The following is a 16,431-nucleotide window of genomic DNA, read 5'->3' on the forward strand; positions in this document are numbered from 1 at the left end:
AGGCAGAGGAGATGGTATCAGCTGAGTGAGGATGCTAAATGTGGGTATCTTACTCCATTCATGACTTACACACTTAGTCTTCCTGACCCCACTTAGTATATGCATTAACTCTGCTACTTCTGGATATGTCACACTGCAAAGTTGTCTGGCAAAGTATCAAATGGCCTGCTTCTGACTCTTCATGAGCTGTTTGGGAGGCCTTGACTCTACTACAGGGAATGGTGAGAGGCAAATTGATTGCTTAACCTCACAAATAAATTCTAGTGAAAGCAAAATACTAAAACCTGATCTTCCTCAGGATCAGGAGAAAGTGATGGTAAATACTGCAATCACATTCAGCCCCTGCTCCACCAACCTTAGGATGAAGAACTGCAAAGCATTCAGTTTCACATTAACCTGGAGCATTTCCTGGAGTCTTTGTTAGGGAGCTGCCTAGTCTCTGATTTCCAATGATGGGCTGTTGCAAGGATGCAACAATAGAGAACATATGCAAATCTCAAGGGAGCAGAGGTCATTATTAAAGGCCCTGAAGGCACTAAGCAAAGGGTTTCAGGGTGTGCTCCTGGCACAATGCAGCCCTCTGAAGGTTTTGTCATGTCTACTTATATCCCTACATTATGCATGGAGATACAGGTTATTTGCACCACACCCTTCTGCCACTTCCCATCTCTTACCTGTGGAGCTCTCTTCACTGGAAGGATATGTGGCTTTCCCCAGGAGCAGATTGACCATTGTGGGGGAATTTGCTACTTTTAATGGTGTCTCTCCCCTCCTGTTAAGCTGGTGAGGATTTCCTCCATAATGTAACAACAGTTTCACCACCTAGACATAAACAAAGTCTCATTAAGTTGCATCTATAATGGACAAAGGAACAGAAATGAAGATTATCCAAAAGGCTGACAAACCAGCTCACTATCAGCTAGTGATAAAGTAGCTTGAAGTCTAGCACATTGATCAGAGAAATATGAGCTAAAGCTAAGTGGTAGGGAATATGCTCTACAAGTATAAGATCCTTAGTTGAATTCCTTGCCTCCCTTATTGCAAAGGAGATCGTGTAGAAGGCCCTTGTCACTCAGGGTAGGCGATAAGCAGCTAGATATAGACATTGGCCTGTCTCAGTATAAGGGAATACCTTATCCTTACATACATTATCACCTTACCCAGTTTGTCTCTCTTGTTTCTCTGGGACCGAACAGGGTAGCTACACTTCAAACACCTAGAAATAAGGACACTGGACACATCAGGAAGGTGATAAAGACATTATAGCAGAGACTTGCATTATTGGAGGCAAGTGGAAGAAGGCAAATGCTGCAACTTATCCTCAACTACAAGTTTTCAATAGTAGGGAGGGAAGAATAAACTAAAAAGTACACAGTACAAAGTACATGGTGGCCACAGGGAGAGATCATTTGGGCCTGTGTAACAGCTGACTATTCAAATCTGGCAAGAACTGACCTTGTAGTGCCCATTGCTGGCTGCATCATGCAGCGGAGTGTCATCATCCAAGCCCTTGGTGTTGACCTCAGCGCCTGCAGCAAGCAACTGTTTTGCAACATCATAGTAACCCCTGTTGCATGCCTCATGCAAAGCCGTCCAACCTGCAAAGGCATATACAAAACGTACACATGACATGGATGGCCTATTTCAAATCAGTAACTATGTCACACAGCAGTGCCTCCATTGATTATGCTGGCTGAGGCTTGCCTGTAGAACCACCCGCCAGCCCTGCATTAGTGTAAAGACATCAGAAGCTTGACTCTTGCCTGGTATTTAGCCCATCCAGGCTCTTTTGTCTGGCAACATAATATATACATCCAGCTCCCCACTAGAAATAAGGAAAGAACAGAAGTTTAATAAAGGGGTATAAGGGAGGGACCATCTTTTGATGTAGAAAGACGGTCAATGTTATTTTTCACAGAATTCCTGTTCTCACCTGAACCTTAGTGTCTGAAATATTAACAAATAGCTGCAATGCCACAAACAGGTCTGCTTGGCTTTCTGGTGGCTTTGCAGCATCAGGTGGTAGGTAGAAAATGCTGCCACAGAAACAAGAATACCAAAATGCAATGAATAAAAAACTGAAGCCTCCTGGAATGTAATGAATCAATGATGCTAACCAGGTTGATTTCCAAATAGAATAATCCTTAAAAGTTTCCCCAAAAGAGTTATTTCTACAACTTCACTATTAGAAAGCCTCTGTCTGAGTTACTGAATGAGTATTATCTAGATGCATAAATGACTTATAATTAGTATGTGTCTTGATCAGAAACCACTACTAACTATACAAGGCACTTGCTGCTCATTACAGAAGTGCAGTGAACCTTAACCTATGCATGGTGGTGCTAGGTCATTTCAAGTAAGCATCTATTGTAGCTTCTGAATTGCATACTAAGATAGTAAAGCAGCAAGTCCTAGATCTCCCAACGAACACAATTTGGCACCTGATAAATTTTGCACAACAGGAGTTTTTGGCAAAATAACAGGACATAAGAGATTAATTTGGACTACCTAAAGAATGGGGGGGCTGATCAACAATCATTAGCATGTGACGGTATCACAGTGGCTGAAGCTAGGACAACAAAGGCTACAACACTGCAGTTGAAAAGAGGAAAGAATAAAAAGAAAAGACAGAACAGCAGCAAGTATCAGGAGGGGGAAATACAGCATAGAAGGTGAAAACTTTATAGGTAACTGAGCTCTGCCACAGCTAGAAATATACAACCAACATGAAATGGGAAATAGAAAGTCATAGATAGAATCCCTGATCCAAGGCAATGGATCTATTAGGCCTCCCCACAGCAATGCTCGTTTTTTTGAAACAGTGACAACATCACAAGGCTCCTGACAGCAAAAAACCAGAACAAAATACAACACATCCCCAAGCTGGATCATTGTTCAGCAACTTACTCTGACTATTCCACTACAGGGTGTTCACCTACTCCTCTGATTAATCTACGGTAGTCCTAGTTCAACCAGGGCAACTTAATTATGTGGGCTCTAGTATAATGTTTTCTTCAGCCTCTCAGCCAAGAAACAATTGTATTGTTTTTCTACCCCCCACCCCACCCCCACCCAAAATACTCCGGCAGTCAATTCAGAATGATTAGCGTGATTACCTGCAAAGTCTTTTACATTGACATCTGCACCCTCAATAATGAGTTCCTTGATGCGTCGGGCATCTCCTCGGATAGCTGCCCGGTGCAGCCGAGTCTCTCCACGTTCATTTCTCTTGTTTACTTTATCTTTGGTTTTGGAGGCAGAATTAGGAGTTCCCTTCTGACAAACTGTGGATTGAGAGGGATGCTTTGGTGTTGTATCTACTGCTGGCAGGAGAGGTGGGGAAAAGCACACATGAAGGAGGAGTTCAGTTCAAAGCCAAAACCTCAAAGCCTTTAGAGGGAGCTGTTGCCATATAGTTACAATCTTGCCTTGAAGCAGAGGAAATGGCTGGGGGATGGGGAGGGGGATGGGAGAGTTAATCTTTCCAAGCAGAGGAATGCCTCTGCAGGCACAATGGAGACATTAATGGAAGACTGTGATTAAGCAAATACTGTAGAAAGCAGCTGTGGTTCCTCTCAGGAATGAAGGGGCCTGAGATCTAAGGGAAGAAGTGAAGTCAATTCAATAGCTGCAAACTGGGGAGTTCTCCAAGCCTTGTATGCAGAACACCTAACTGGATGTTTCTGAGATCCCTGCTAAGGTAGCAACTGCAGACATTGAGGGAGAACCATAAGGGCCTAATTCTACCTCAAACACAAATTATACTGTCCACACCTGGACTGTTCGCAGACTCTTCTGCTGTCATCTGCATAAGAAGGGCAACCTGCTGGCGCTCAGAGAGCGGATAACCTGCACGGATTCCTGGAAGTCCCATTCCGAACAGCAGGCTGGGCTTCCGAGTTGCGGGCTCCTTTTTAATCCTCTTCCTTTCAGGACCCTGCTTTTCTGTGAAAACAGAGATAGGGAGGAAAAATGCAACTGAAATTCATTCATTATGAAGATATTTGCTGTATTTGCTATATTTGCTAACAGCATCTTCCCTTACGGAGTGTGTTCAAACCTTTGCTCCTGACAGTGTCAAGATACTGAAGATGCCTTTGACTAACTTCCTGCAAAGTCAGTCCTAGGGTTCATTGTTTTTATTTTAGAAAATTTATATCCCTGTTAAAAACAGTACGCAAGCTGGCTTACAAATTTGAAAACAAAACATGCCACATCTTAATAAATATCAATGAAAAGAGACAATTGTGGCAAGTAGAAAATATTAAAAACAGCAGGGTCAGGGTTAGCATTACAAATTTCTAAACAGGCAGATTAAAAGCCTGTCTAAATAAAAGCATCTTAGCAAGATGGCATGAGACAGGCAGTAACAAGGTCGACTGGGCCTCCCATAGATCTTCCACATCAGATCTGTGGGGGCAGCAGGATGGTATACAAAGAGGCTGCTCTCTGGGTTACCTGGGCCCAGGCTTCAAGCATAGTCACCAGCCCCCTGAATCATGCCCAGAAAAAAACTGAAAACAAGTGTAGCTGCTGTAAAATGGGCATGATATGCTCATTAACACACAAGATGGAACATCTGTCAAACTCAATACATGGTGGAGGATGGGTTTAGACTTCTTAATTAGACCCTTGCAATTTGCCCCTGCCCACAATTATTTTACACCTATCTCTGTTTAGGATTTTGAAGGAACAGAAGCAAAAGGTTTCCTGATAGGAAAAGCAAGGACCTGGCAATTGGTCTGCTTAGTAAAGCAGAACAAGAAAATTGCTGGGGAAGAGTCAGAGCTGCTGTAGTGAACACCATCAGCACCTTTAGCAAACTTCAGCAGCTGATGGGCACCTTCCCAAATAACTACTGTAGTTGAAAAGAAAAAGGTACAGTGGCTGGACTTCCGGCAAGGCATCATGGTGTGCACCACGGCACTGCCTGAACGGCTCCCAAGCTGCTGAGGCCGCTGCTGTCGCGCGAATGCCGGGGGTGCCCGGTAGACCAGCCGGGAAGCCAAAAAATTGCGCAGGGGGGGGGGAGCGACCACAGCAGGCCGGAGTAGAGGGCATCCAGCCACCAATAAGACGGAACTCCAGGGCCCCCGAGGCCTGCAACCACCCGCCCCGCGGCACGCTGGGACCCAGAGAGGGAAGGGGGGGAAATAAATTAAATAAAAATAAAAGCCCTGACCTTTTTGCCGCCATCGCCCGCGCTCAATCGGGAGAGGGAGAGGAGAGGAGCCTCGGACCTGTCATCCTCCCTGCTGCTGCTGCACCAGGGTCGCCCGGCTACCCGGAGCCCTGGGGCCGGAGGGACCCAGGGGCAAACATGGGGTGCGTAGGGGAAGGAGAGAGGTCCTGGCCCAGCTGCCCCGCCACCGAGCTACCGCCACCGATACCGAGGGAGAGGTAGGAGGACGGACTGAGGCCGCAAGGAAACATGCGGCTGGGCCTAGGCCCAACCTGAGCCCACTTTCCTGCCGACTAGTGAGCCAGAAGCGAGCCAGAGGCCCAGAGGGAGGCCCACTGGAAAGGCCTCGCTTTTTCCATTTTTAAATATATATTTTTAAATATTACACACACACACACACACACACACACTTTTCTTTTTCTCCTTTTCCTTAAATTTTTCTTCTATAAAATAAATAGAAATAATTTTTTCTCTCCCCCCTTTCCTTTTTTAAAATAATAATAATTTTTCTCTTTAACCAATATTTTTTGTATTACTACCGTTTATCACCTCCACCTTCCACCTTTTAACACCCAACCCCTCTCTTTTCATACACTTTAACCCTATAAGAAAAAACAAAACAAAGCAAAAACAAAACCAACCCCCCAAGTTCCCAGCCCTTTTCCTAAATTTCTACCATTTTTAAGCTGTTGTCCTCTCCCCCCCCAACCTCTTTTACCTTAGCTTTATATTATTCCTTCTGCCTCAATACATAAAAATACTCCTTAAAACCGTCCCCAGACACTCGACCCCCCCTTACATATCCTCTCCTTATTTTTACCGTCCATCCCACTTGTTACTTCCCACCCCCACCTTTGTCTTCTGTCCCTTTTTCTCTCTTTCCTTTTCGGTTCCTTCTTTCCCCCTTTTAATTTGACCCCCCTCCCATCTAGGCTGTTTATCAACCTGTCTGCAATAGGGGAGCCTTTCCTCCCACCTATCACCCACCTTTACAACAAACACCTCTATTTTACCTTTATCTTACTTACTTCATTCCAGTACATAAACCTTCTCCTTAAACCCCTTCCCAGACACTCAACTCCCCTTTATTCATCTCTTCCCTATCTCCCCCTCCTACCCCACTTCTCATCCACCCCACCCCTACTTTTGTTTTATACCCTCTTTGTTTGCTGGATTGCTCGTTTGCCCGTCTCTAAATCGAACCCCCCTCTTTCGCCTGTTTGTTTGTCTGCTTTCATCTGTTTGTTTGTTTGTCTGTCTGTCCATTGGTCTACCCACCTCTCTGAGTACTTGACCACCGCTTTGACAGCACTGTTGAGGCAACTACGACAACCTCAGAGAAGTTCTTATAACACTGCCAAGAGATGACACAAATGGCGGCCTAACCTGAACGCTCTGCAAAAGCCACCAGTCAACAACGCCTGACTAGTTCAACAACCCAACACCCAGAAATCTTCACCACCATAACCCCTAATCGCAACATGTCCCACTCCGAGAGAATGCCAAACAAACTCCAAACCAAAAACACCAAAGAGATTAAGGTGTCACCAACTAAAGAGATGGTAAACAGCGTTGAGACCGCAACATCCCCTCAAAATGACAAAATATTACAACACCTAAGGGAAATGGAAGAGAGGATGACAAAAAAACCTGGAAGCCACAGCGCAAAATGCAACAAACCCCATACAGCTACTAATCAGCAATCTTACCTCCAGAGTGGAAGCTCTAGAAAAGAAGAATCAACTGCAAGAAAGAACAATAGAGCAATACCGGGATGAAAACACATGTATAAACAAGAAACTAAACAAACTGGAAAGAGAAAACGAAGAACTGAGAATTAAACAAGCAATAGATGATGCAACATCCGCTTCCGCAACTTTCCTGAAAAAGCAGAGGACAAAAACCCAACAGACCTAATTGTAAACTGGCTGAAAAATACAATCCCAGGCCTGACACTCAAAGCAAACGACCTGGAGAGGGCTCACAGAGCCCTGAAACCTATGCCGAAGCCCAACACTCCCCCAAGAGACATCATTGTGTGCTTCACACACTACAAAAAGAAGGAAGAGGTATGGAACTACCTCAGAAACTCAACCAACCTTTGATACGGAGAAACCTCCATTTTGACCCTACAAGATCTATCTCAATACACCTTAAACCTACGCCCATGTACACAGCTACTCAAACAAGCAAAAATCAAGTACAGATGGGGCTTTCCCTTCTGTCTCATTGTAACAAACGATACAACACAATACATGGCTACAAACAAATCAGAAGTTCTGCAACTATTGAAAAACCTCAAACTCGATCCTCCACTGGAATGGCAACCAACAGACTCAGCAAGCAACAGCCACGATGACCAAGACGATGAAACAACAGCAAACAAATGGACGGAAGTACAGAGGGAAAAGAAGTGACACAACAAGACATACCAACATAAACGACTACTACCATGCACAATATTACTCTGCCGAACACACGAGACAAGACACCAGATCAAGATCAACCGAACCAAAACACCACAGATGACCAACCTTGCAACGACCATCACAACTGAATGAAGCGACCGGGAAACAACTCAAACTGAAAGACTGGTGATTCTCTCCCCTCCCCTCTCCCCCCCCCAGCCCATAAATATAGCTAACATCATCAACATCCCCTCCCAAGCCCCGCACCTCCACAGAAACCCCCACCCCAACACCAGTCCAGACATCCTTAATCACATTCCTCACCATCCAACAACCCACAACCCACACCCTTAGCATCCTCCCACTCGACACTAAGGAATAGCAACTCCTCTTACATCATTAACACAACGCACAATCAGGCTAAAATCTGCTACTCAACCAGCACAATGGTGGCAGCAGAGCACACCAACAGCTATATACCCACCTTAACACACCAACGATGTTGCAAATAACTTTGGCAACATTGATTTTGATCCTTATACCCAACATTGATGTCACTAAGATGCCTCACACTGTTTTGCTGATTACCCCCTATCGTAAATGACAGGGGAGATGGCCTGTCCCTGAACATGGCCCTCCACAACAGCAGAGACCTACAGCCAACCGGCTGTTTGCCAGATAGCCCAAAACATCCCAAACACACACCTATATGACTACATATAGGAAATTCTTGAAAATCTATCCCCTACTCTTTAACCCAAACCTAAATCTAATACCACTAGCTCCCCACCCACCACATCCTAGGTCAGCGCAGCCCCACAGGTTCATTAAACAACACAAAGAGAGAGACACAAAACAACCCATACAGGTTGGCAGGGAATCGCCCTACACAATAGATAAGCAAGATGGCTAACTTAAAAACAATCACATTAAATGTGAGGGGGATGGGAAATCCCATCAAAAGAAAACGCATCACCTCATACATAAATACAATGAAACCACACATCACTTTCCTACAAGAAATACATAACCCACCCAAAGGGAACAAACTCCTGAATGATCCCTGCTTCCACCAACAATGGATAGCACCTGGTTCAGGAAAGCCCGCGGAGTAGCTATAATACTCAGTAGAGACCTGAACTTCAATGCCACAACAGTCCTAAAGGACAAAAAAGGCAGATAGAATTCTTCCAGAAGACACTAAACAAATTCCTCTCCTTCTCTGAAGAGGAAGCAATCCTAGGAGGTGACCTCAACTTAAATTTGAAAGGCATATCATTGAATAACACTCATCCTTCTGCCCCATGGGCAACATTCCCTTGCAGAAAACCCCCAGCAATTAGGGACTCTTGCAAGTTACTAAAACTGCTAAAGAACAGGGGTCTCTATGACATTTGGGAGAGCTAAACCCGGGAGACACCAGCCACACATTCCAATCCAGACGCCACAGTACAGTGTCCAGACTGGACAGTATTCTGCTCACACAAGACATGATCCCCTTAGTGGAATCAACAAACATAGGAAACGTTAAAATCACAGATCACGCCCCAGTAGAAGTCATCATTAAAATACCCAAATACCCTGGTTAGCACAACACCAACTACATGGCCTCTTAAACAATCCAGCAGTAAAATCAGCAGCAACTCGGCCTCTGACAACCTTCAAAAACCTCCTCCTCACAACAAAGGGACATGGCAAAGGGATGGTATCTGCAATATATAAAATACTAATACAAAATCCCACGAGTCCCCTAGACAAAATCAAAAGACAATGGGAAGACGACATAGGCTACGAGATTAATCCTACTCAATGGACCAAAATGTGGTCTAAACCCCCCTTTAAATCCATATCAACAAAAAGGAAAGAACTCACTCTGAAACTCACCTACAGGTGGTACCTAACACCAAGAAAACTAGTGCTAATACGCCCAGGAACCTCACAAAAATGCTGGAGAGGGTCACCTTAACAGGCACATATTTCCACATGTGGTGGGAGTGCCCCAAAATCCAACTATTCTGGACTACAACCATATGGGAAATAAGTAAAATAACCAAGCAAACATTAGAAATAACCCCAGAATTGGCCTTACTAAATATTTTCCAAGACAATAATGCCCAAGTACAAAGAACTCATAACCTGCTTACTCTCCACAACCAGAAGCACCATAACCAGACACTGGATAAGCATGGACCAATGGTACCAAATAGTATGGGAAACAGCCCTACTAGAAAAATTAACCAATAAGCTGAAACTGACATGGGGACAAATAGAAGACGACTTCACCCCGGTATGGTTCCCCTTTATCACATACACAGCCCAACAGGACAATGACAAAAATCCACCAACAGCATACAAATCAATATGGCTAAACTGATCCAAAACACCCACCCACGCCACTCACACATAAAAGAAAAACCACTACAGCCAACCACAAATGAACAACCATACCCTAGGCCAACCCCAACCTCTCACCACCAAAGGAACACAAACGAACAACAGAGAACCTGCACAAGCGACGCTGACAACCCCCCCATGTATATTAAGTAAAATAGAAACACCATCAACCTGCCCCCCATCTCCCCCCTTCTACTTCTATCCCCCTCTTTCTTCCCAATGTCTCAACAAATGAAACTGATTTGTAAACATGTTATGAGAGACATTGCATATATTTCTGTAAATCAAGAAAACCTTTAATAATAATAATAATAATAATAATAATAACTCAAAAAGATACAGTGGCTGAGTGTGGACTGGAAATAATGGGGCCACTCATCAGCTACTTGGGGTAAATACACTGGAATGAGTGAACAGATATGTGCTTAAGCAGACACACTTTTTTCATAATTGTGTGGTGTACACACTTTCTGAGGCAGCCTGTTAACAAGTTAAAACAGATTGTGCTACCCTAAACCTTAAGAATCATAGAAACATAGAATTGTAGAGTTGGAAGAGATCCCAAGTGTCATCTAGTCAAACCTCCTGCAACGCAGGAATCTCAGCTAATGCATCCATGACGGATGGCCACCCAACCTCTGCTTAAAAACCTCCAATGAATGAGACTCCACAACTTCCTGAGGTAGAGTGTTCCAATGACAAATAGCTGTTACTGTCAGAAAGTTATTTCTGATGTTTAGTGGGAATCTCCTTTCTTGTAACTTGAAGCCATTGGTTTGAGAGTCCCCCCCCCCCCCGGGAGCAGGAGAAAACAAGCTTGCTTTATTTCCCATGTGATAGTTCTTCAGATATTTGAAGATGGCTATCATATCTCCTCCTCTCAGTCTCCTCTTTTCCAGGCTAAACATACCTAGCTCCTTCAACCATTCCTCATAACGCTTTGTTTCCAGACCCTTGATCATCTTAGTTGCCCTCCTCTGCACACATTCCAGGTTGTCAACATCCTTCTTAAATTGTGGTGCCCAGAATTAGACACAGTATTCCAGGTGTGGTCTGTTTACATCACTGAACATCTACCTGAAGCACTCAGATTTTGAGAGGTCACTGTGGGCTACATAGTTAATAATGCCCATATTTATATTTCAGAAGGCTTGTGATGGCTTAATGGGAAGCTTTATTTTTAGTAAACAAACAGACCTATGGCATAAGCAGCAGCAGCAGCAGCCTTCAAGTCTGAATGAGTGGCCGAGCATGAACACCATTCTCCCTGAGCCCCAAGGCAGGACCTGACAAAGTGATTTGCTATCCCATTTCCTCTCTTAAGTCTCCTCCTTCCCCCATTCTCCTCAGCTTAGAGTGTACAAATTTCAATGAATTTGATTTTTTTTCCTCTTCAGGAGCCTTCTAATTTCCTCCTTGCCAAAAGAGTTATCTTCTCCATAGCTCCCACTCCACCTTCCCCAAAATTAATACGGTCATTTCAAGCAGTTAAAATTAATGTGGCCATTCAATACTCACTTATTCAAGTGCTAACTTGTTACAGGAGGCAAGCAATGAAAGTTTCAGGATCAATAAATATGTAATCAAAAGTATAAAATAAAAAAGTTCTTATTGTCCAAATAAGAAGGTATAATAAATCAACAAAATCATACTTGCTTACACTCCATGAGAAAAGTGGCACAACCACTGTCATGCACATCACATGGCTTACTGGTAAACACTTCCATTTTCCATGGAGGTTTCGCTCCTATTACTTTTCCCGTGCTTGGTAGAATAAAAGCCTAGTCCTGACAAGCCTAAATATGCTTTAGTAATGCCAGAATATGTTAGAGAAGCATCAACGAATAGGGAGTAGACAGTAGAGCATGTCCCAGTCCAGTTTTAACACATACGATGATTGAAGACTCAATAGAAAAAGATTGCACAACCACATCAAATGCTGCATTGAACTTATACTGGACACATCTGTGCCAACTACGGTAGTTTTATGTGGCTTACAATGTGAATAACATAAGCATTATCTGAAGCAACTTTTTTACCAGAAGTTTTAGTCCAGCCCAAGCAGTGGCTCACTGTAAACAAATATATTTAGGCACCCAGAGAAAAAAAACAGGCAAGCATCTCATGGCTCCTGAAAGACCCAAATTAAATGCACAAACACACACTCAACTTTAAGTGAGCACTCCTTCCTTTAAAATAAAGAAACTAAATACTGGAACACAAAATACAACACTCTAGCACAGGAGCATGTGTTTTGTTAGATAAATAGAAATGTAATTATTTAATTGATTATGCTGATGTCAGAAAACATTGCTATCTTCAAAACTGAGCCCTAAGATTGAGGGGAAATATAATTTTCAACTAAGCAACTTTCCTCGCTTCTTAAAGCAGGCCACACCTGATGACTCCGTTATCAATTGGCAGAAGATAACTATTTAGGATTTTCATAGAATGAAAATATATCTGGGGGACATTGCCACAGAAGGGCTGAAAGTATCTTGTTCCAGTGGACAGGAAATCTCCATGACTGTTATCTCTCACAGCCTCTGTCCAGAATTAGCAAGAGCTTTAAACAACTGGAATCCTTGAGTATAATAGCCAATCTCCTAAAATCTCCACAGAACAGATAGCATAAGACTTCCTCTTTCCTTTTCTAAATTGCTTCCAACCAGTGACTAGGCAGATGGCAAAATATACTTTTAATCTTTACAAGGTAAGCAGGCCTCAAACTGGTCAGTGCCTGATAGGAGACAACTTAGACATCCCATTCACAGCAACACTGAGAAGGATATATATGCAACCAAATCAAATCAAAACCTTGATGTGCTTATTTGACCAGTTATAATATGGTTACACAAATCACTGAGGATCCTTTTCATTATTTCAAGAAGGCTGCACAGCTAATAGAATTTTTAAATCACATTTTAATTGTTTGCTTCTTAGTGCCCCCTTTCCCCTCTGCATCCTATAGCATTCTCTCTCTCTTCCCCATCTGTTAACTGACACCCCCACTTTTCAATACTCCACAGTTCTGGTTGCACCCCATCTCTATTAGTCTGTTTTATTATCTGCATTCCTTAGCAGCTCTTTTCTCTTTTATTAGTAAAGACCTCTAGACCCCAATTTGTCACCTCCTATTTTTCTCTTTCCACACCCTCCCCACCCTAGAGTTCCCTGCCCTTCAATGTTGCAGTTTGAATGCTACAACCATGTGATTCCTCCACAACTAATGCTATCTAGATTGCTCCAAGAAGGGAACAAATGAAAAGACACACACACCAGTTTGAACTGTATCATATGTTGCTTAACAACTGTACAAAGAAAACAAAACAAATTATGTTCCATAGCCTGGTTAAACAGAGAATTTATATTGCTTCAACAATAAACATTTGACCAATGCTCTTTCATCCTGATGCAGTGGAGCCAACAATGAAATCAGTGGCATAAAAGGACACAAAATGGAAAAAGTAAAATAAAATAAAATTTATTAGAAAAAGAAACTCTTCTTTTCTTCCCCTCTTCATTCGTTCAGTCCTTTCCACAACATATCCTAACTGACAAATATTTATCCACAATGTACAATGTAACTACAGATAGAGCAAAAAGATCTTGTATTAGGAAAGAGCATGCTGCTCTGATTCTGGAATAGCATGAGCTATTCTGAATTTTTTAAAAAATGCTGCTTGTGACAAAGCCTGTCTTGGTGGAGTGCTGCCTCATTTCAGTGGCTAAAGTGAACTAGGGCATAGTTGTGCTTATGTCTGGATGCCTTATCAGCAGGACCGGTGCATCAATTAAGGTGGACTAGGCCATTGCCTAGGGCGCCAAAATTGAGGGGGTGCTGGCCAGCCTGCCCCCCCGCCGCCGCCTGGTGCCGCCTGCAGCCTTAACTGCCGCTCGCTTCTGAGGTGCCTCCGTCCCGCCATGGGTCTCCTCCAGGGGCGTCTTAGCCATAGAGGCTGGTGGCGCGGTGAACCACAGCACCAAGTTATGGAGGGCGCCACGGAAGAGGCGGAGGCTGGACACAGCGCCTGCCCGCATCAGCTTGGCGCCCTCATCCACCTCCGCCATGCTGCGCTGCGCCCGGAGGGCTGCCTCTTGCCTTTCCCATCTCCCCCACAGCAAAGGGGCCCTCAGGGCACAGCGGTGGGAGCTGCCAAAGTGCACCGCGACGCGCGCTTCCTTCGCCAGACCCTCACAGCGCGGGAGGGCTGCCGGGAGGTCGAGCGCCAGAGCTGCTTCCTCTTCCTTGCCGCCAGGAGCCCCTGTGGTGGGCCAAGGCGCAAAGCTCTCGTCTAGGTCTCCAATTCCTGCCGCGTCGGCTTGGCTCCAAGGATCGTGCCGGCAGGGAGCCCCGCCTCGGGATCTCCAAACTTGGAAGGAGCGATGGGCTCTCTCCAGTGGCCAGGCGCAGCCCGTCCCACGAGGAGGACCCACCCCGGGGGAGGTGAGAAGCCACGCTCGCGGTTGCCCTTTGGGCGCCCTCTGGCATGAAGCCTCTTCGGCTGCACGCCACGAAGGTCAAGTTCGCCCCACTCAACATCCCCCTGAATATGCGCACATCTCATGTGCACAATTACTGTCAATATTAAAGAATCGGTTCGGAGGTGGATGGCAAATTGAACGGTTTTATAAGAGAGTCCGTGGAGCGGGAAAAGTGTGTGTGTGTGTATGTATATAAAATTGGACACCCATTTCTGTATTAGGCTTCTTAAAATGTGCGATTTGGGGCTTGCGTTGCAGAGGAAAGGGCCCTTTCTAATCTTAAAGAACTCCCTCTCGCGTCCACTTTATTTTTTAAAAAAGGTTCCCTCTGCTTTTGTCTTCCTCCCCAAGGGCTTGAATAGAAGATCCACCGAGAAAAATCCTGAGCAAACCCACCCGCCCCCTCCTCAAAGCCACGCCGAGATTACTGTGATCTTTCATCGATCTGCTCACCCAGGGGCTCTTAAAAATGCTGTTATTTTTGAGCTTGCGTGTGTGTGTGTGGTTGTTATTGACAAGGCTGAGGACAAGAGGAGAGAAAACTGGAGCCTCATTGCTGAGCTTCAGAAAATGAAGTTATTAAAACTTTGCTAAGACTCTACCACTTCGTGCTACCTTCCTTCCTTCCTTCCTTCCTTCCTTCCTTCCTTCCTTCCTTCCTTCCTTCCTTCCTTCCTTCCTTCCTTCCTTCCTTCCTTCCTTCTCTCTCTTCCCCCTCTCTCCCCACCCTGCACTATTATTCTGTTGTAGCAGGACTGCCACTGCTTTGGAACATGTAGCAGAGATCATGGTTACAAGGAACAGGTTGGATGTGAAATACAGTACATCTGTGTTTGAAATATGATTGGCGGGGGGGGGGGGGCAGAAGGTGATCTCGCCTAGGGCGCAAAAAACCCTAGCACCGGCCCTGCTTATCAGCGAAGTCACAGTTGAGCCAGCAACATACCAAACACAACACTGCTTAAATAGCTCAAGTTGGAAGCAAAATAATTGCTCTTAAGACAGCCAACCTCAGGCATTACTCGGTTCTATTGTACCATCTCAAATTAACACTTTCCTCCACTGTTTAACATCTAGTTCTCCCCTCAAAAAATGTCACTTAAGAAGATGAGATTCCAGGTGCCACCTGTCACATCTTGTTACATTCCCTGGGTGCCTCTTTTGCCAAAGAAAGGATAGCTGGAGTTTGTTTGAACACCATTCCCCACCAGGCCACCTCCAAGCACTCTGTTCCTAACTAGGCTGTGGCCATATTCAGAGGTGACTGTATGCTGATTGAGGAAATGAAGTCTAGGCTACCAGGACCAGTTTAACCTGACCACAGCCTTTTCATAAGTATGAATCATAGCATCAGTCCTGCTATTTAAAAACAAAGAAAAAAGAACCTTCATCACACAAGGGTAACACTGCAAAAAATATAAACATAATTCAGACTCAGTGGAGATGGACTCATGAAGTTAGCATTGGGGGGGGGGGGGGAGACACGACTTTGTTCCTGATACAAAAAATGGTTCAAGATCTCAGGGGCTGAAAATGTGAATTACTTTCTATAGATGAAAAGTTTTTCATTCATGCCCCAAAGAGGAATGGTTGTTACAACAATTCATACACCATTTTAAAAAGTGAACACTTGAATATATTAGAGATCAAATAACTTAAAAGAGATGTGGAAATCTTGTGCTCTACTTACCAGCCCATCAAAGCTGGCTGAGGACAGGAATGGAAACCTGCTGGATTCCTTCTTACAGGGCCTGAGAAGGGCTTTATTACTTTTGTTGGGAAGTACTTTACAATAACTTGCCTCAAATTTCCAGTACCTCAGCCACCATCAGGGGCGCTTCCATTAAAAATTAGGAACAAATGTAAAAAGGCCACCTCAGCACTTTCATTTTTGCCAACTTCATAAATGCTTTGGGGTGACAATGGGAAAGGCTGCTGATATTTGCTGCCATTTTGTAGGTA

The 16,431-nt window shown here is 44.3% G+C and overlaps 1 protein-coding gene across 6 annotated transcripts in view; it reads right to left on the bottom strand.

The window, feature by feature from the left end:
- ANKRD11 (ankyrin repeat domain containing 11) overlaps positions 1-16,431 on the bottom strand; it is a 224,623-nt gene that overhangs the window by 19,191 nt on the left and 189,001 nt on the right. For 5 of the 6 annotated variants that reach the window (XM_060276042.1, XM_035116920.2, XM_035116921.2 and 2 more), the window contains 4 exons: positions 3,775-3,945; positions 3,117-3,323; positions 1,456-1,598; positions 675-822 (listed from right to left, as the gene is read on the bottom strand). In XM_060276042.1, the coding sequence (XP_060132025.1) occupies positions 675-822; positions 1,456-1,598; positions 3,117-3,323; positions 3,775-3,945 (669 nt within the window). The remainder of the gene's footprint in view (positions 1-674; positions 823-1,455; positions 1,599-3,116; positions 3,324-3,774; positions 3,946-16,431) is intronic. The other variant, XM_035116923.2, reaches the window with a different exon arrangement.

Source organism: Zootoca vivipara, chromosome 6 (genome assembly GCF_963506605.1).
Source record: "Zootoca vivipara chromosome 6, rZooViv1.1, whole genome shotgun sequence".
NCBI lineage: Eukaryota > Metazoa > Chordata > Lepidosauria > Squamata > Lacertidae > Zootoca > Zootoca vivipara.